The following is a 19,316-nucleotide window of genomic DNA, read 5'->3' on the forward strand; positions in this document are numbered from 1 at the left end:
AATTGTTTTCAAACTTAATATAATGCAAGACTAACCCCTTGCAAATTTAATTTTCAGCAAACTCAAAATGTTCTCTTAATTACTACACAATGCACGATTTACCCCACCCAGATTTTAGTTTTTCAAGAAGCCAAGAAATTTCTCTAAATAAACAGAAATATAAGGCTAACCCCTTGTAGATTTGAATTTTTCAGTAAAACCAGATTTTCTCAAAAAATAATGAAAATGCAAGACTAACCCCTTGCAAATTTAATTTTTCAGCAAACCCACTTTTTTTCAACACAAATCGAAATACAAGACCAAGCCCCTACAGATTTTATGTTTTTTAGCAAAATTCAACTTTTTCCTCAAAATTAATAAAAAGGCAGGACTAGCCCCGATTTGAATTTTTCAGCAATAGCGATTTTTTCCCCAAACGTAATGAAACTGCAAGAGTAACCCCTTACAGGTATTAATTTGCCATTAAACCCAAATTTTCTCAAACTAGATTAAAATGTAAGACCAACGTCTAGCAGATTTGTATTCTTGAGAAACAATTTTTTTTTTCAAACTTAACAAAAATGCAAGATTAACCCCTTGCAATTTTTGTTTTTCAAGAAATTAAGAAATTTTTCTCAATAAATAGGATTGTGAGGCTAACCCCTTGTAGATTTGAATTTTTTAGTAAAACCAGATTTTGTAAAAATTAATGACAATGCAAGTCTAACCCCTTGCAAATTTAATTTTTCAGCAAACGTGGAATTTTCTCATCACAAACAGAAATACAAGACCAAGCCCTTTACAGATTTTGTTTTACTGAAAACTTTCTCAAAATTAATACAAGTGCAAGACAAATCCCTTACAGATTTAAATTTTCAGCAATAGTAATTTTTCCCAAAAGGTAATAAAACTACAAGAATAACAGATATTATTTTTCAGTTTCTCAAATTGTATGAAAATTCCAAACTAATCCCTTGCAGATTTTAAGTTCGGGCAAAATGTCACATTCCTGAAAATGAAACAAATGCAAGGCAATTTTAATCTTTTCGGAAATAATGATTTTTCCCCCCAGAAGTAATAAAAACGCACATGGGTACAGGGCGTCGCCAGGATCTTTTCATCCCTGTGGGGGAAAGGCACACCACTTTTTGGAGAGCTTGTCGTTTCCGGAGGAAAGTACTTATCGATATATCAGCTAAAAAGAAATTGTTAAATTAATTAAAAGATTTCAAGGAAACAATGGCGGGAGAGAGTCAATTTGGAGGTTTCTTCAGGCAAATTGGTGATTTTGTTTCCTTTCATATCAGTTTGTTTTCATTTCTTCCGCGTTTTCAAAAATTTTCTCTTTAATTTTTTTCTCATTTTTTTGGGGGGGTGCAACCCCCCTCCTTTCCGACGAGTATGAAAATGCAACACGAACCCCTTGTAGATTTGAGTTTTCGACAATGCCAGATTATTCTCAAAATAAATGAAAGTGCAGGACCAAATCCTTGAAGCTTTGAAATCACCAGCAAAATATAAAAATGTTCTCTAAAATAATAACAGACCAATACCAATCCCGTCTGTGGAACATTTTGTTAACGCCGGGTTTGGGACCAAGACAGAAATCTATCACATGGAAAGGTGCAAGACTAAAACACATTTCTCTTGCTCTTGTTTAAGCTTATAATGGCTGGTGTTTGGAAACACCAAACTATTTCACTATTTCACAAACTATTGCGTCTTTAAATTCTAAATTATAAAATGCATGATTGTACACGTATTAATTAAAACCATTGCTCCATTAAAATGGTGATCGGTGAATAAAACCAAAGATTGTATAGCGCCTCGCCCACGTAGCCTCATTTGGAGGCGATTACTCAAAATCGCCACGCAAGTTTTGTGGGGTTTCTTTGAAAGAAAGGGAAGACGCACAGTCAAGGAGATTGTCACTATCATTTGTCTTCATACAATACTAATGTCATTCCGACGTGAAAACTTGAATTTTTTTTGCCATTACTAATGAATGTCTTGGGACTCATGCGTGTTTGTAATTTAGGAATGTGCATCTTTATATTAAAATTCAGTTCTTTTCCATCCATTTCGCCCTAAGTGCGTCTGCAGCGGTTGGCCTGTTCTCTGGTCGTACTTTTAAGATCGACTCCGCATAATCTCGACAGGTTCTATCGATCTGCCTCAGGGGTCTCGGCCAGCGAAGAGGTGCGGAGGTCATCCTGGTCCGTATCCTCGCCACGTCATCGCAGCCAAACGGCAGGTAGCCGCAGACCATGAAGAACAGCACCACGCCAGTCGACCACACGTCGGCCGGCTTCAACTCGCCGCCAGCTCGGTCCAAGACTTCCGGAGCGGCGTAGGCGGGCGAACCGTAGAACCCATCCCGGTGCTGCGACGGCGGGTCTGACCCGGTGTGCTCGGTGCGAGAAACCGCACATCCAAAGTCGCAAATCTTCACGACCTCCTCGTTTCCCGTGACGACGATGTTCTCGCATTTGATGTCCCTGTGCACTATGTCTTGGCTGTGCATGTACGCCACGGCGTCCAAAATCTGAGCGAAGAACTTTCGCGCCAATCTCTCCGAGAGTCGTCTGCGCAGGTGCACGAACTTTCTTAGATCGCCATTTTGCGCATGTTCCATGATTATCCAAAGGGATCCTGCCTCCACGAAGTGGTCGTAAACATCTATTATATTTCCATGAACCAGCCTAGACATGATGACGAATTCCCTCGAGGCCATCGACAACGCGTCTTCGTTTTCTCGCGAGAGTGGGATGATTTTGGCGGCAACGTGGCGTCCATGCCGTCTGCAAAAGGCAAGTTTGACGGTGGAGAAGCGGCCACGCCCGATGATAGCCCCTTTGTCGACTTCGTACTCTTCCTTCAAAGTTGTATGTCCCATTCTTCAGAATCTGATCCGGTAAATAAACCATGTGAGATAAACCTGCGAAATAAATCAACTTACACTGTCAAAAGTATCCACTTTACTTTTGCGGTTTACAAAACGCCCTATTGATTTATCACGGTACATTTGCACAGTTTTACCAAACCCGCATGTCCCCTCCCTTAATTAAATGTAAAAAAGGGAATATTTTATGCTCTTTACAAATGAGTCAGTTCAAATTATATCCAGTTTCCAGCAGTAATCACAGATTCATTTTGTTCGCATTTCGATACAGCGTAAGCATTCAACAGTGATTAATCCGAGGTCTCTCGTACAAATTTTGCCAGTAAGTTTTAGCTTCAACATTACTTCTTAATAATCACCGTCAACATTCCAATTGTCACCAGTTCAGCAATGTGTATCACTGTTCATCTCTGCCAATTTCACAAGCAATATAACGATTGACAACTCGTGTTGTGGACACGCATTATTTCGGTTGCGCCTAGTGGGTACAGACGCATCACATATCTCTCAAAACCCGTGCACGAGCTTACAGATCTTCCTAAAATATTGCACCGGTGTAATACTTACTTTAAACTAACAAAAGTTCCCAAATCGGATGCTTACGTTTGAAGTTTCGGCTCCCTTTGCGGCATTATTTCTTGTGTAAAGCGTCCACAACAGGCGTTTACCTTAATCACGCGCGCGTGTACGAACACAGCGTAAACCATAGAGATATGGCGCAAACCGCAAAATGCGTACCAGTTGACGTGGCCACAGTTCCAGTTTTGAACGTCAATCAAAGAAAGTCATGTCTTCATCAAACAACCAAAATTATCCTCCAAATCTCAAAAATAGAAGATTTACGGTTGTTGCAAATCGGCAGATGAAACAGTTTGTTCTGAAGCGCACTGTCTGAAGTTCAAGAGGAACCCATTGGCCGGTACAAGAGCTGACGTCACCTTGCCTAGCACGGAAATGGCGGTCGAGGGCATGCATGCACTCCGGGCAGGCGTTATAATCAGGCATAGAGCGGCATATGGCCAAAATACAAATTCTAAACTGACGTGAAGAGGTTACAAGTACCATTCAGCACCATAAAAGCTTCGAATGAGGAAGCATTATGCTAATTAGCTGACATGAACCATCGTTGAAGTAATTTATGAATTTCTTCTGTCTCCACAGCTCGATGAACAGCTGTAGGGTTTCTGTCAAAGGCGAATGACACACACACTGCGTATTTTTCACAGGAGGCTAATGAACATCCTCACTAGAATGCCATTACAGTTTTCATGCGGTGAAACAAACGTCGCAGGATATGCACAGAAAAGGCAATATCCCTTTCTTCCGGTTAGGGATGTTGCTGCTTCATCATGCAGGTTGTCTTGGTCTACAAACAAAAACAGAACTTGTTTTCCAGAAGGCCTTGAAAACCGCCATCCATGACACTTTCAAGTTTGCATGTAGGCCTATGCGGACAGGTTAAACAAAATAAACAGTAGAAAGTTTATTAGTCCCGGATCGGTAAACTTCGATGTCACAACCGCAAAATCTCACGGAAAACGGAAATGTGTACAGGTTGGTAGCAACTGAACTTCTGCTGTATGGAAAAAAAACAAAACATGCTGCATCGAGAGCAACGACTGAAACTTCCTAGCCCCGTTCATCGCCTGTCGGAGTACTTCTTTTCCCGTGCCCTTTCATCACTCATCCACTGATTTAAGGCCGACACACGGAGTTGTTTCAGGTCAAAATGGCATGCCACTGCTATCTTAAAACTTGTCAGACAGCTTTTGTTGATTCTCTCCCGGATCAGTCCCAAGCACTGTTAACACGACGGTAATTACCGCCAGTTATCTCTCCAGGCGATAACTGAGACCGGGGCTGATGCCAGTTCGCTAGCAAACAGTAGTTCTAGCACTCAAGGTACATTAATTACGACCAATCTATGAAGGTCTACGGAGCATCTGCATTTGTAACGAAAGCACATTCTCCTTCAACGTGAAGCGGCAGCTCATCACTGTCTAAAAATTCGTCTTCCAAGACGCAACTTAAGGCAAACTGCAAATGCGCTGGCGTGGTGACAAAAGAAAGTCAAATAGACGGCGATGTAAGCGTACCTCGCTCTCTATTTGCTCCCAGTTTGGCCTCCTCGCTTTATGTTTACAGTGTGTTGTGCTTCAGAAAGCATCAACAACTGAAGTCTGCACGACAGTATCCTCTGGCAACATTTGCACTTTTGGCGGAACGATTTTCTCCAAGGGCAAATGCTTAACCGCATCAATAGGCAAAGTTTGCAAACGCCATCCGACGAAAACAAAACTCACCGTACATGACAGCTTTCAATAATTACATGACCAAACAAAGAACTTACAGAAACACTGAGTTTTATATTTCAGCATGGGTCAAAATTCGTACAATAACAACAGCAGGGTCATGTTGCTGTAATCTGACTCATCAATGAACACAAGTAAATAATACAAGCGGATTCTCAATGACAACTAACGTATGCAGCCCTCGTTTTGTTGATGATCACTCGAATAAAACTACAAATACGTGTACATGTTTCGACCACCTCATTCCATTCTCACCCAGTCAATGGCTTGACCACTTTTAATTAGTGTCCATTACCGCGCACTAGGCGGTAATATTTTCTTTTACACAATAGGCTTAGAGCCATAGAGCTATATATAGCTCTATGTTCAGGGCACAGACATCCTGTACTTTCCTTTTTTTCTCGAGAGGAGACTAGTCTCGGTGCCTCGTGGAGACATCCCCTTTTTAAAAATATGTAGAAGTTTACTTCCGTTAGAAAAAAAAATCCTCCAGAGCCACAATTCTAGCCTTTATTCCTGCCTGGTTACTCCATCCAGGCTGTTATTTATTTCCCCATGGGCCGCGGAGCAAGGAGTGAAATAAGAGCGCCCTCTTCCGACAGTTTACCTCAGTCTTCTAAAGTTTGTGGACCAAGCGCGGTCTAAGCGAGTTTCCAGTTCACAATGCAGAATTAAAATTCTACAGACCTAACGTCCGAACATCATCATCTTCACATTTCTGTGATTCATTTAAAAGTAGCACACATCCAATAAAAAACGAGAGTAAACAAGATATATTTAAAGTTTTATCTCCAACTGCGAGATTTAATCATCATTTTCACAGGCATGATTTCATTCATAATTTTAAAAATGTTTACAAATGACAAACTTTTTATAGGTAAAAATTTCTTTCATAAAAATTATAATACAGCTGACCAATCCCAGGCATGCAAAGAGCCATTACTACCCGATGACATTACCACACACGGGTGCCTTGGATGCCAGGCGTGACATAATATCCCTCCCCCTTGATTGGCTGATTCCCCTGTCATGTGACCTTCATGGCTGAAGATAGGCTGTACAAAGGGTGGAGAGGTTGAGCTCTGCTGCCATGTAGAAATGTCATAGATGTCCACGCATCCATTCAATCCTGCCCCCAAAAAGGACAATCTTCAGTTTTCTGATTTATCCAGCTAACACAAATCAGTTCAATGAAAAAGTTCATTTTCTGCTTTAAAAAAAGTTTGTTTAAATGATATTACCATTTTGAATGATGCCAAAAGTAAACATTCTTACCAGATACTGACAGCAAGTTCTTTTCTGTTGGGCACCACTAGAAAGAATTGAAACCCAAAGGATGAAATGTGAAAACTATGGAAGCCCTCTATTAGTGGGAAAGAAAATTTGAATGAGCGGATGCAGTTCTGCGCTGTCATCTATCACATTTGTAGAATGGTTCATACAGATATTGGCGAATGACACATTATTCATGTCAAGGCTTTATGCATATTCAAGTGATGAGGCACACTGTCTAACTCACATCAACTGATTTCATCACATACTGATTATCACCTACCCTCACAGTCAGAGTCTCCATCTCCCTCGGTTGTCTCTTCTCATCTCCAAGCTGTACATGCTGAAGTGGCATTTCAAGATTCCTGAGGTCTCTGATAACAAGCTCACCACTGGAACAGAGACTAACCACCATTGCCATGGAAACATCCAGTTTGGGTCTCTTACAAGCAATTTCTTCCCCAGCAGGATCTAGATGTGGCACTGGTGAACAGCTCAGATCAAAGGTCCATGAGGCTTTCCCTTTCTTAGAGATGTTCTGATTGGTGCTTTCATCAACAGCAACATCTAACCCCGAACCTGATTGGCTGATGGTTTTGTTATACGTTTGGGTTGTTCCTTCATCAAGACTGCAGTGTTCACTTTCAGCACTTGAAAGCTTCATTGATTGATCAGTGAGCACTGATTGGCTGGAAGTTGTTCTTAGGTCATGAATATTAACAAGGCCATTCTGGGTACTGCAGGTCACTAGTTCATTGTTATTTAGAAACTGCATCTCCAATCCACACTCCACCTTTCCAAAATCTGTGACAAATAAAACAAATCGTTACTGAAAATAGTTTGCTGAGGAAAATTGCACCATCAGGAACTTAAACAAAGACAACTTTTCATTACTCACTCTAGTCTTTTTTATTACTGATCTGGTTTTCTTTGTGTGTTTCTGAACATAAATTTTTACCTGTCTTGTCTGTTTATCAACTTACAAGGTGTCTGTCTCTTTTACATTGTTTTGACTAGGTTTAACTCACCAGTTGCAATGACCTCCTTGGTCTCCACATCAGCAACCTGCAGGTTTGACATCATGGCGCCAAATGCAACCTGGCCTCGGTGTCCCGGCCGCTGGGCCACACTCCCGATCCCACCTCCTTCAGTGCCCTGCCCCGGCACGGTGTGCAGCTTCTTAATGACATCACTGGTCTCCGTGTCCAGTTGCCACACGTCCAAATGGGAGCTTGCATGACTACCAGTGACAATAAGTCTGAAAAAGGAAAAGAAATTGGAGGAATGAGCCAAATGTCTGCCATCACAAAAACTCTGTCTAATCGTCCCAATATTGTGATGGCTGTTTCTACTACTCAACCACTTTTTAATCTGTATTCAAAGACATTGCTCCATAACAGTATTGTGAAAATTTAACGGCAAACCCAAAAGAAGCAAAATCGGATTGCTTTCAAGGAAATGATGATGATCAAAGATAGAATTGTGGGAAATAAAAATCAACGGGAAATTAAAAACCAAGTTTTCCTGTAGAGGTTTCCAATTATCAATGTAGAATGTACTCCAGCTTTTCTATGCACATAAAGATCTTTAAGGCCCAACCAATACAACTAAATATGGCAACAGCTGTCAACAATTCTGGCCTGCTGAGTCGTGTTTACAATTGTGGGCTCCATGTGTAATCTTAACCGTAGTACCTGGACCGAACAGACACAGTATTTGCGTCTGATCCATTCTGATGCTCAGCAAGTGCAAACAAACCGCCATCCTGCACTGCACCACAGTTTCCGATTGACTGTGTTTCCTCCTCTCATAAGCCACGCCCCTCATGATAACTATTTAACCCCCTCCACCCCAGTCAATCCATTCCTAATGCGCCAGGTTTGCCATATGCCTGTGACCTTGCCAGTTCAACGACAATATTTGCACATCCCTGATATTTGATAACATTGGAAAACGTCCCATTGTAGTCGCAAATGGTCCCTGGGAAAATAAAGTTCTTCATCCCCTAGCAGCGATCACACCAGTGCAACCTTCAGACTGTGACCGGTCTCCATTCTACATGTATGTATGTGCATGCTGTACTTTTTTTTAATTCCCTTCTTTTTGTCGGATACATAACAAAGGTAAGTCCTGCTACCACCTCTTTCTTCACAATTACTCATTAGTAGGGTGAGGCAATTTACAATTCTTGACACTTTGCTAAAAATCGCTGCTCTAACTATGACATATCGAGTTCATACAATTAGTTATAATTTCTAAAACAGATATTTGTTTGGCAGTGTGGGAGCTAAACCCTGTTTAAAATAGTGATATTCACGTCACCTGTATCGAAATTGAGAGAACAAGATGGATTGAAGAAGAATAAGCAATGCTGGTTGGCAGATTTGCCTGGTATGTACAGTATGTAAATCGTTTAGCTATTGCTAGGAATAGCCAGTCTCACTCTTTACACATGTAGTGATACTAGTATCTGTTTCAGCTAGACTGGCTCTACATCTCGTCCAGCCTACACCAGACCAACAAACCTCCCATCACGAAGTCTGTACCTCCGTTGCTTTATCATCCTACTTCCCTCTCTAGACTCTACTCTCTCTTATTTATAAACACCCCCCCCCACATTGTACGACCACTGACCTTGGTTGATTCTCCTGAGATGCTTCACAAAGAGGACTACTGCTCGTCCCAACAACTTGAATTCTCCGTCTAAACTGTTGCATTGCCTAGCTCCTCTTCAGCACCCCTTCCCTAGCCCCTCCCCCATAACTAGGCCCCCTGCCTCCCATCCTGAGACCACCAACCTCGGTCGAGTTCCAACGAGGTACGTCAAGCAGTGGATGGCCTTCTCGCTGAAGCCTCCCCTCAGCATCTTGAAGTCTCTGTCCCTGGTCAGTCCCGCTCCTTTGCTACTGGACTCCCACCTCAACTTGGCTGGGATGCTCATCTCCAGGATCTCGTTACGAGAATCAGAGCTGCAGCCGGCTACAAAGATTCCTTGAGTATCGGGGGACAGAGTGGGTTACATTCAGAACTTATGATGGCACGCACAACACCTAGAAATAGAGCTCAACTATTATGCACCTAGGGCTATGGTTAGTCTCAAATTCACCTAGAAAAGGTCATTTATCCATTTAGAACAGCCTGTCTTTCAAAAATTGACAAGGTGCAATGAATCTATGGCAAATGAAATTTACCCATGTATTAGCAATTTACTTTTAATCTTGAAATGATGAACATGAAATCCGAACAGTTGCATACTCATAGGAAGGCTGGGTAAAAATGATAAGTAGGATTATTTCCCAAGGACTGGGGCAACAGAATTAATTTCACAAATCAAGGCTGATCATTTAAAATTGCTACTTTCTGAGTTACTTCTGGGCCAAGTCCAATCATGAGCAACCATTTCTCAACTTTGCTAGACTTTGCCTGGTAACCTGTGCATAATATGTATGCTGGTACCGAGAAAAAGTGTCAAGTGATTGACATATGTGACCTGTCACCACAAAATGAGCTGAAAGTCGGATTTTCAAAAAAATGAGATATTGGTACATTCAAATTCAGCAAAAGAAAGCTTTCCAATGGTATGTATTAGGAACACTTAAAGTATGAGATAACAACGTGACATTATTTTGTCGGCTTTGCGTCTCTGTTCCCAACATTGTTTCAACATTTCTGATCCTGCGAAATATTTGTAAGCAAATAGGAGACAGCTTACTCTTTCCAAATATTACAGTGCCCCCCTAAACCTCTACTTCAATATGAGTTTAAACCCTCAAAATAGAAAAGAGCGGAATGCAATTTTATCATGCTCATATTGTTGTGACGGGTCACAAATGGGCACTGATGGAACTTGGCCCTATTTGATGTTAAATTTTCTTTTCTATTGTATTTAAACTCAGATCTATGGATGACCTAGAAAAAAAATTTACCATCATTTTCACTCCATTCAATTACACAAGTTGGCTGAGGCAGGTCAAACATGTGGAGATGTCTGTAACTGCGGGAGAACAAAAAATAGCATATACAAAAAAAAAGAAGCTACTTTTCAAAATAGCACATCTAGATATTAACAAATTTATGTAGGCCTAAGCTGTTCAGCAAAAACAATCATGTAGTTTTAACTGCAAACAGGAAAATAAAGCTCACACAACCACTTCTTATTGCACCATTTGCATATCTCCTGATAAAGATGTGAAATGATGCAGATGCGTGGAGCTGGAGGGCATTGAAAATTGTAACGTCAGTGACACCGCACTGAAAAACTGCTGTTTGGTGGCAGGTAGCTATAACCATGCCAAATTAGCCTGAGAACCAATAGACGAAGTAAAACCCAATCAGATAAATGCCATGGGATGCTTACGCCTTACGGAACAAATGTTCTGTCTTTAATGGCAGCCCCATTTGAAAAGAACAGCCAGGTAACATGGCTAAGTGACACGTGCGTTACAGCAATGTTCCGAGTGCACCAAGTGTGACACACTAAGTAGGTTGTCGTGTCATCTTTCCAACAATAGTTTCACAACACAGAACTTACGATTTCATCGACTTTATGATCCAGTCATCAAAGAAGTCGTCGTCATCTTCAATTGTGTCCATAGCTCAAATAATAACATGAATCCTATAGCTGGGCCAAATTTCCTGCAGAAATAACCGGTGACAGTACATACATACAACATTCGCGGATATGCGAAGTGCCACATAACCTCCAGTCTGTCCTCCTGTTTGGCACGTATCTTTGTATTGAGGAAAACCCGTGTTACGGTAGCCCGACTAATGTCAGTTCAGCTAGCTGGCCGCCGCCCAAGTTTATCGTAAAGGTTGAAATGACAAAGTTTTTAGAAAGCCGAAAACAATTATTCCATTCCAGTTTTTAGGCTTGTTACCTTTGTCAGCTCTAACAGGAATGTATGTGTAGTCGTTACAAATAACATGCATGAATTGTATGTTCTCTTTTCGATTTGTTTTGGAGATTAAGATTTGGGCAAGATCAACTGGAAGAGAAAATCCAATGTTCGATTGAATACATACTAAATAGAGAATGTTCACCCATAGCCTAGGGTATCGATATAGGAAAAGAAGATGTGTTCATTTATTAATTGTGGTCCTGTTTACCGTGTGGCTAAATTGTTGTATTCTGAATCTATCTGTATTAAGCACAAGGCCAATTATGTTGGCCGATGAAGTCCGTCTGCAAACAACGAGGGCAAGATACGCGCGTGAACTTTGGGCGAGGACAATGGTTTGAACTTTTGATGTTCGCAGGTGGACTTTGTGATATGTGGCAAGAAACAAACAGCCAGAGCTCTTATCACCGCTGATGAAGCAGTCTCACGATTAACTACAGGAACTGCACCGTTACTGTGAGCTTTTGTTTGGACGAACTCCGAAGTAGTGGAATTTGTTGCATGGGTCAACTGTGTTTTTTTTTTTTTCGTGACAAAATTGGAGGCAATCACTTTTGATTCAGATTAAAGTTGAATAGGCCTATACCCCCTACGGTAGGATTACTTGAGGTTGTGGAACTTTTCCTAGGTGATTATTGTGTCAGTAAATTCAGCTGATCTTGTCAGTTTTCAAACCTCAAAAAACTTCCATTATCTCCTTTGAAGACAGGTGAACCTAAATCCATCAACTCAAGATGCCAGACGGAGAACCTTTGGAACCCTTCTACGTTTCGATCATAATGACGCTCCTGACAGGGGTCACGAGGGTGTATGACGTGCTCACCTACATCCCCTGCTATCTCGTGGCGTCTGCCTTCCGGCAGCGGCGCGACCGCGCCAAGGCTACCAACATGGGCGTCGACTGCTCGGGGCCGTATCGGGACTCGGCACACCCACATCAGCTGACCACCCATCCCCACGAGAAGTACCCGACCTTGGACGCCGAGTTTGAGCACGTGACATACAAGTACGGCAAGATGCCCTGCCTGGGGACGCGGGAGATTTACAAGGAGGAAGATGAGAGGCAACCCAATGGGAAATTCTTCAAGAAGGTCGGAACATTCTTCCAAGATATCTCCTCCTTCTTTCTACCTGCCCACTATCAGCACTAGGGAAGGTTCAAATTGGGGCACTAAACTCACTGAAGATTCCTCAATTTCCACCCCACCCCCCCTCCAAATTCCTTGTTTCCAAATGGAAAGGTAATCTGTCTGGAAATTTCCCAAATGTCAGCTTTTCACATCTTAGCTTCTTTACACTATTCTCCTTTCCTTCATATTTTCTCCCTTTTTTTTCAATCTCAAAGTAGACCTCTTTCTCCTGTCTTGTCATTTATCAAGAGTTTTTGAAAAATTTTAAAGTTGACTCATTATACATTAAACTGTAGTTGAGTTTACCTTTATTCCAAAATGGTTCAAAATAGTTTGTTTCCTGTTCCCACAAAGGATTTCAACAGAGATATTTCTTTCCTATAACCACGGTCAATCCTTTTTTAAAAGTTGCATTGAGTCAATTATCAGTAGAAGTTGTATCCTTGTGGGGTCTGAATTGATCATTTTCATGTTTTTCCCCAAACCCAGTTGGTCATGGGTGATTACTTGTGGCAAACTTATGAGGAAGCCTTCACTGCCGCCGACTGCTTCGGGCGTGGCCTGCGCAGCCTGGGGCTCCATCATAGGGAAAACATCCTCATCTTTGCTGAAACTAGAGCCGAGTTCCTTATCGCACTCCAGGCTTGCTTCAGGTACGGTTTCCCTGGTAAGTTCCGCAGATTGCTTTGTGGATCCTGTTAATTTCTGCTTGGAGTAATATCGTCATCTCGTGCCCCACTCGAAATGTAGGGTGAAGCTTGGATGCATCCCTCTTGCAAATCTGCGCTGTGAATTCATTGCATGCCACGTTACAAAAATTGCATTGTCTGTCATAACTGTACCGTATGGATATTCCCAATTCATAATTGGGCTTGTTGGTACATTGAACTGTCGGTGCCCCAAACCTTCTTGTGTTTTTTGGTTAAATCTTATTTGGTTCTTGTAAAATTTTGACCAGAAAAGCTACAAGGATAGGCTTGTTGATTGGACAGTATCTAGCCTGCTGCCTTCTTTAAAAAATAACCAAATGGAGTTTAAAATGCTTCATTTCCTGTTAATTTTTGTCCTATGTCTAGTGGTGACGCTGTATGCTACACTGGGAGAGAAAGCTATCACTCACGGCATCAATGAGACAGACATTCGCTTTGTTATCACCAGTGCAAGTCTTCTGCCCAAGTTTAAGGTGGGTGCTCATCTTGATGTGGTGCTGGCAAACTTGAACAGTTACGTAAAATTAAAGGTCTGAGATCTAAACCAAAACCATTTTTTTGCTTCATAGGAACACTTTCACAAATAATTGATAACTCCAAGTTCTTTACTGAGACCCAATCTATACCACTTCCTGAGTATTGGCTACCACAAAGTAACCGAACCAACCAAATTTTATGCAACTAAAAAGAAAACAAACCAAAAAGCTACTAAAGGCTCCCTATTGGTTCGAAGTTTCCCCAATTTGCATATTCTGATTTGCATAACTCCACATTACCTTTATATGGTCATGTGAAATTTTTCAAGGCTATGCTTTCAAAGCTAAATCCAAAGATTTAAAACATAAAAAAGAAAACGTGGACTACATTACCGGGAGATGATTTCTTTATTGTTGGTAGGCAATTCAGAAGGACATACCCAGAGTTGAGACTATCATCTACATGGAAGACCAGCTATCCAATCCAAACACCAGCAATGTCCCCAACGAAATGAAAGTGTACGCTTTCAGATCAGTCATCAAACTTGGGGAATCGGACACAGGTTTGTTGAAAGAAATAAGGGAATAAATGAACAAATACAATTTTTAGTTTAAGCAGTGTGAGGCTTAATTTTGATTGAAAAATCGGTATCAGTCATTTGAAAAAGTTATTTTTTCTGAAATTGCTGAGTGTAGATATAAGAAGCACTTTCTGTTATCTAAGTTCAAGTAATTTATACATCCCGTCATTATTTCTTTGCAGACAAAACGCGCATTCGGCCCAACCCTGAAGATCTTGCCCTCATTATGTACACCAGTGGCTCCACTGGTGTCCCGAAAGGCGTCATGATGTCCCACCGGAACATCATGTCCATGGTGTCAGGTGCCAAGAACAGAATACCTAGCTCAAGGTAGAGGCATGACCTTGAATCATCTCACTTTCCACCCTAGACTTAGGGAGGGAGAACGGGAATACTAGGAGAATGACCTGACAAAATACGTGTGAAACACTGACAGTACTCAACTGCAACACTGCACGCTTTTCTTTGCACTGTTTTCTGTTCTTTTTCCCTCCCCCCACACCAGTGGCGACCCGCATGCGATTGCGGACGAGACTTGCGTCTGCTTCCTGCCCTTGGCGCACATCCTGGAGGTGGTCTTGGAGTGCACCCTGCTCTCCCTGGGCTTCCGGCTGGGCTACTCGTCCCCGCTCACGCTGACGGACATCTCCAGCAAGGTTAAGCGGGGCACCAAGGGGGATGTGACCGTGCTGAAGCCCACCGTCATGGCCACTGTCCCCGTGAGTTTTGCAATCCTGGGCAGTGAAGGTCAAATAACCAGGCCGCTTTTTGACTTTATCAGTTCTGATCATTAGACGCATTAGAAATCTGTAGCGTCAGCAAATATTTTTCAAGGGGAAAGGGTCAAAAGTGAAGAAATTTTTGTGTAACCTTTAATGGCCTTTCCTAGGATTGAGACTAAATTTGGGCTTTTTACAAACTTTTAGAAAGAAGGGGGTGGTAATTTTGCTCCTTTGATGGGAGTGGATAACCCCTGTTGGCTCCCTGGGTCACCAATAAAAGAGGCCTTTAAAATAGGAACAATGGAGAGACAAGGTTTCAAAATGTTGAGAAGTTTGTATCCTAAATATGGCTGAGAGGTACATATGTAATGAGTGTGATGACGGTTACTGTTCAGTGTGGCTTGTCTTTTTTTTCCCAGCTCATCATTGATCGTCTCTACAAAGGAGTGATGGACAGAGTCAACAGCAGCTCCCCCTTGCAGAGGGCGCTCTTCAAGTTTGCCTACGAGTACAAGTTGAAACACATCGAGCAAGGCTTTGACACGCCCATCTTTAACATGTACGCCTCTTGACTTCTTATCTTCCGATCCTAGCATAGTTTCATTACAAACTGTGAAGTTTTTTTCTTACAAATCAAATTTTTGTTTCTTTCCTTCCCTGTACAGATTGATTTTTTCCCGGCTGAGCCGCATGCTGGGCGGCAGCATGCGCTTCATGTTGAGTGGGGGCGCTTCGCTGTCGCACAGCGCCCAAAGCTTCATCCAGTGCTGTTTCTGTACTTGCATCACGCAGGGCTACGGACTTACGGAGACGTGCGGGGCCGGCACTGTTGGCGAACGTGAGTGGTAGCCAACAGTTCCAAAGTGCTTCTCACTCTGGATATTGTATTGTAGACCTAAATCCCTAGCATTCATAAAAGCATTTAGTTGTGGTAAGTTTTTTCCGATTACTGTAAACTTTCTCTGTTGGGCCGCTGTATATATGCAAAAACTTAAGAAAAGAGGCTTCAAAGCTGACTTCTTCTGCAAAACCAGTGGATCAGAATGGGACCGCTAGATTGAGGCTGGCATTGAAGTTCTTCTTCCATTAGTTCCACCAAACAAAGACTTCTGAAAGCCACCATCCGTTATCCTGCTTTTGCAACTTAAAAGCTCATGCTACTGCCCCCTCAAGGAGCTGTGTAGAGGACACTAGTTGATTCTGGCCAATACCACTTTGTCTTAGCTGGTGATTACGTTACACGCCACGTGGGACAGCCTCTATCCTGCTGCGAGATCAAGTTACTGGAATGGCCAGAAGGTAAATATCGCTCCTCGTTTGCCCGCTGAACTAGCACGTTCTCTGACCCAGTCAAATATTCCATGTGTTTGTGACTTGTCTCAGTGATTGGCCTCGAGCTGGACCGAGGGAGGGCGCTATTTGCTTAGCAACAGAGGTTTCTTTGGTTGGAACTGAACTTTGCTGGTTCACAAATGACTAGGAAATGCACACAGTACAGTGGCATCGCTACCAACAAATTGAACGCTCCCAACCAATGTAGCTCTTTTCAACTCTCTTGTAAGAAAAACTCTCTTGCAGAAAACTCTTGTTAACAAAAAAAAAATGGTTGACTTTCTTCCAGGAAAGGATTAACCGGGAGTGTTCTGTTTCAGGTGGTTACACCCCCGAGGATAAGCCCAACCCCCGGGGGGAGATCTTGATAGGCGGGGGTAACGTCACCATAGGTTACTACAAGAACGACGCCCTCACTGAGGAATACTATAAGATTGTCGACGGCCAACGGTGGTTCTTCAGTGGAGACATCGGAGAAATGCTGCCAGATGGAACTCTTAGAATTATTGGTCAGAATGTGTTTTCTTCACTCCTTATTTAAGAGTCGGTTAAATTATTATTACAATCCGGAAAAGCAAGCCTGGGTACACAAGTCCAAAACTGCCGACCCAAGTTGGATGTCATGAACACGTAAAAGATGTCATTTTGATCTCATACCTCTCTTTACCTGCCCCCTAGATCGCAAGAAGGACCTCGTCAAGCTCCAGACCGGAGAGTACGTCTCCCTGGCAACGATAGAGACGGTCCTCAAGAAATCTCCCTATGTGGAGAATATCTGCATCTACGCCGATGGCGACTTTGACTATTGCATAGGGCTGGTGGTGCCCTACCGGAGTAACCTGGAGGTATACCAAATAATGACAACAATAATTGCCTTCCCGAATCCTCCAAGATATGAGCAGAATTCTAATGCCATAGTTTTTACACTTAAAAACTCTTAGCCTTAGGACTGTTAATGACATCCTCACGATGAAGCTAAGTGATTTTTATGTTTTGCTTTGACAGGCTGCTGCCAAAGAGCAGGGTCTGTTTGGCAAGTCATTCGAGGAGATATGCTCAAGCAAGAGTGTGGAGCAAGTGGTTTTGGTCTCCATGGCAAAGGTTGCTATGGAAGGTAAGCTACCATGGCAACCCATTTCACCAGTATTTTAAGAAATGAGAGCTAGCTCAGCACTTGAATGATAAGAGTGAGCGACTGCATGTGAATATACATCACCGCCTTTCTTGACTCAAGAACTAAAAAGACTCCAAAGCTTTCATTTCTCAAGCTTACCAACCCTCCCGTTTTCTTGACCGCCAGGCAAACTTCAGAAGTGGGAAGTCCCTCGCAAAGTTAAGTTGTGCACAGAGATCTGGCTACCGGACAGTGGGCTATTGACCGACGCTTTCAAGCTGAAACGGCGCGCCCTGTCGGAATACTACAAGGACACTATCAAGGAAATGTACAATTAGTGGAATGGGAGAGTTCGGCTTGTACACTGCAGAGATCTCGATGGAACTGCAGAATAACTATATAGGTTTTTTTCACACAGTTTCCAACCATTAATGACAGTCCAGAGCATATAGCAAGTTGGAGTGATGATCATTTGTCAACCACTGGCCTTTTTTCTCCAGTACCCAGGATGCATTTTGTACATAGCCTACTAGGGAAATTTGACCAGCTTGTATAGAATGTAGCATTTCTGAAATGCTAGGTTAAATGAGTGCGTGCAAACTGGTGAAACAGTGTCTCTGACACTGGTTACCAGCCTTTCAAAGTCTATAGCACAGTGGGGGAACCAGCTTACTGACCTCTTAGGCCTGCTTCATAACATGTGAGCCTATGGAATGCTACGCAGCTAGCAGCCGCAGCCACTCACCATAGACTTGTATGTTACACCCAACCGCAGCCACTTGAGTGGGACGTGACCACCCCTCGATGTTGTTTTTTGCAAAACTCCGTGCATGCCATTCAGAGAAACTCAACTTAGTCAGGGCCACGACACACATCCTGTGGGACTTAGATTGCACAGCAGTGCAATTTTGATCTCGTTTTGCAATTGATTAGATGCTTCTCTGTATTTTCAGTCACCCATATTGTATGCAGAAAGCTTGTGTTTTCAAGAATGTCAAATGAAAACGGCTGTAAGGCTTCTTGTAGACGTGGAGTGTTCTGAACTGAGTGTGTGCCGTTTTTCACACTGCTTTTGTAGCAATGGTTGCAAATTAGGATTGACAGTTTCACCGTCAGCAGCAGGACAAAAGCGTTTTTAAGTGCATGAAAAATCAGAGGTTTGAAATTTGCATAATCTTATCAAATGCGACTTTACCCCTGTTACAGTGATTTTGATTTTTGCAAATGAAATTTACTATCATGCAACAGAACGTAAATTTTGTTCAAATCAAAGTGGTGCTAAATAATGCTGTAAACATTTTACCTATTTCTTAACCAGAAGAAACAGTTACTGTATCATGCACTGAAATTGTAAAAATCACATTTAATTTTTAACCATTTGAAATCAATGTAAATCAAATCAAATTCTAATTTCGAAGCTCAAAGTACATTTTGCTTAGCTGCCTTACTCAAGATGATTTTTATATAACTTAGATAAATTTCTCTAAAACATAAGTCACGATCATAATTAGGTAAATTGTTTTGCGCAGAATAAAAAATATTTCTTATGACAAGGAGCATTCAGCTTTTGGCAGGGTTTCTGCCTCCGAGTACAATTGGCCGGCCACCCCAGCCTAGCAAGAAAGGTGGTTGAGTGGTAAAGATGCCTGCGCTGGTGACTGGGTGGTTTAGGGTTCGATTCCTGCACATCGACCCAAGCAGCATTCAGAATCCAATACATGTACTTTTCTGTGAAGGTAAACGATCTTGAATTAAAATATTCAGAGTCCTACCGGATACGCCGAAATTTGAAGATGAAAGTTAGGGATCATTTTCATTTATCATTCCCAACATGAATGGTACACATCCACTCGAGTGATGCAAGAAAAACTTATTAGCTGACTCG

At 42.2% G+C, this 19,316-nt stretch overlaps 3 protein-coding genes across 17 annotated transcripts; 1 reads left to right on the forward strand and 2 right to left on the reverse strand.

Annotated features, from left to right (window-relative positions):
* Window positions 1-2: 2 nt before the first annotated feature.
* Window positions 3-4,201, reverse strand: LOC110977929 (testis-specific serine/threonine-protein kinase 6-like). Of its 6 annotated transcripts, none has more exons than XM_087145855.1 (2): window positions 3,485-4,201; window positions 3-2,885 (listed from the first exon to the last, which is right to left on the reverse strand). In XM_087145855.1, exon 2 carries the CDS (start codon window positions 2,873-2,875, stop codon window positions 2,042-2,044), a length of 834 nt encoding a protein of 277 aa, XP_087001981.1. In that variant the 5' UTR covers window positions 2,876-2,885; window positions 3,485-4,201; the 3' UTR covers window positions 3-2,041. The 6 variants fall into 6 exon arrangements, with proteins under 6 accessions (XP_087001981.1, XP_087001984.1, XP_022088157.2 ...); XM_087145858.1 differs by having other exon boundaries at window positions 3,449-4,201; XM_022232465.2 differs by having other exon boundaries at window positions 3-2,917; window positions 3,449-4,192.
* A 1,768-nt stretch (window positions 4,202-5,969) lies between these two features.
* On the reverse strand, window positions 5,970-11,294 carry LOC110977856 (integrator complex assembly factor WDR73-like). Of its 2 annotated transcripts, XM_022232347.2 has the most exons (7): window positions 10,997-11,294; window positions 10,392-10,459; window positions 9,264-9,456; window positions 7,494-7,723; window positions 6,749-7,269; window positions 6,469-6,505; window positions 5,970-6,322 (listed from the first exon to the last, which is right to left on the reverse strand). In XM_022232347.2, exons 1-7 carry the CDS (start codon window positions 11,056-11,058, stop codon window positions 6,093-6,095), a joined length of 1,341 nt encoding a protein of 446 aa, XP_022088039.2. In that variant the 5' UTR covers window positions 11,059-11,294; the 3' UTR covers window positions 5,970-6,092. The 2 variants fall into 2 exon arrangements, with proteins under 2 accessions (XP_022088039.2, XP_022088040.2); XM_022232348.2 differs by lacking the exons at window positions 9,264-9,456; window positions 10,392-10,459; window positions 10,997-11,294 and adding an exon at window positions 9,100-9,209.
* Window positions 8,434-18,987, forward strand: LOC110977855 (long-chain-fatty-acid--CoA ligase 4-like). Of its 9 annotated transcripts, none has more exons than XM_087145843.1 (14): window positions 8,434-8,588; window positions 12,072-12,457; window positions 12,986-13,163; window positions 13,573-13,679; window positions 14,104-14,245; window positions 14,446-14,593; window positions 14,769-14,982; window positions 15,405-15,544; window positions 15,651-15,823; window positions 16,210-16,284; window positions 16,638-16,826; window positions 16,996-17,162; window positions 17,323-17,431; window positions 17,618-18,987. In XM_087145843.1, the coding sequence occupies exons 2-14, from the start codon at window positions 12,101-12,103 to the stop codon at window positions 17,767-17,769; spliced, it is 2,151 nt and encodes a 716-aa protein (XP_087001969.1). In that variant the 5' UTR covers window positions 8,434-8,588; window positions 12,072-12,100; the 3' UTR covers window positions 17,770-18,987. The 9 variants fall into 9 exon arrangements, with proteins under 9 accessions (XP_087001969.1, XP_087001974.1, XP_087001973.1 ...); XM_087145848.1 differs by having other exon boundaries at window positions 8,495-8,588; window positions 12,076-12,457; XM_087145847.1 differs by lacking the exon at window positions 8,434-8,588 and adding an exon at window positions 11,344-11,367.
* Window positions 18,988-19,316: the final 329 nt, after the last annotated feature.

This window comes from Acanthaster planci, linkage group LG14, assembly GCF_054643075.1.
Source record: "Acanthaster planci isolate LZ-2023a linkage group LG14, COTS_SCS, whole genome shotgun sequence".
NCBI lineage: Eukaryota > Metazoa > Echinodermata > Asteroidea > Valvatida > Acanthasteridae > Acanthaster > Acanthaster planci.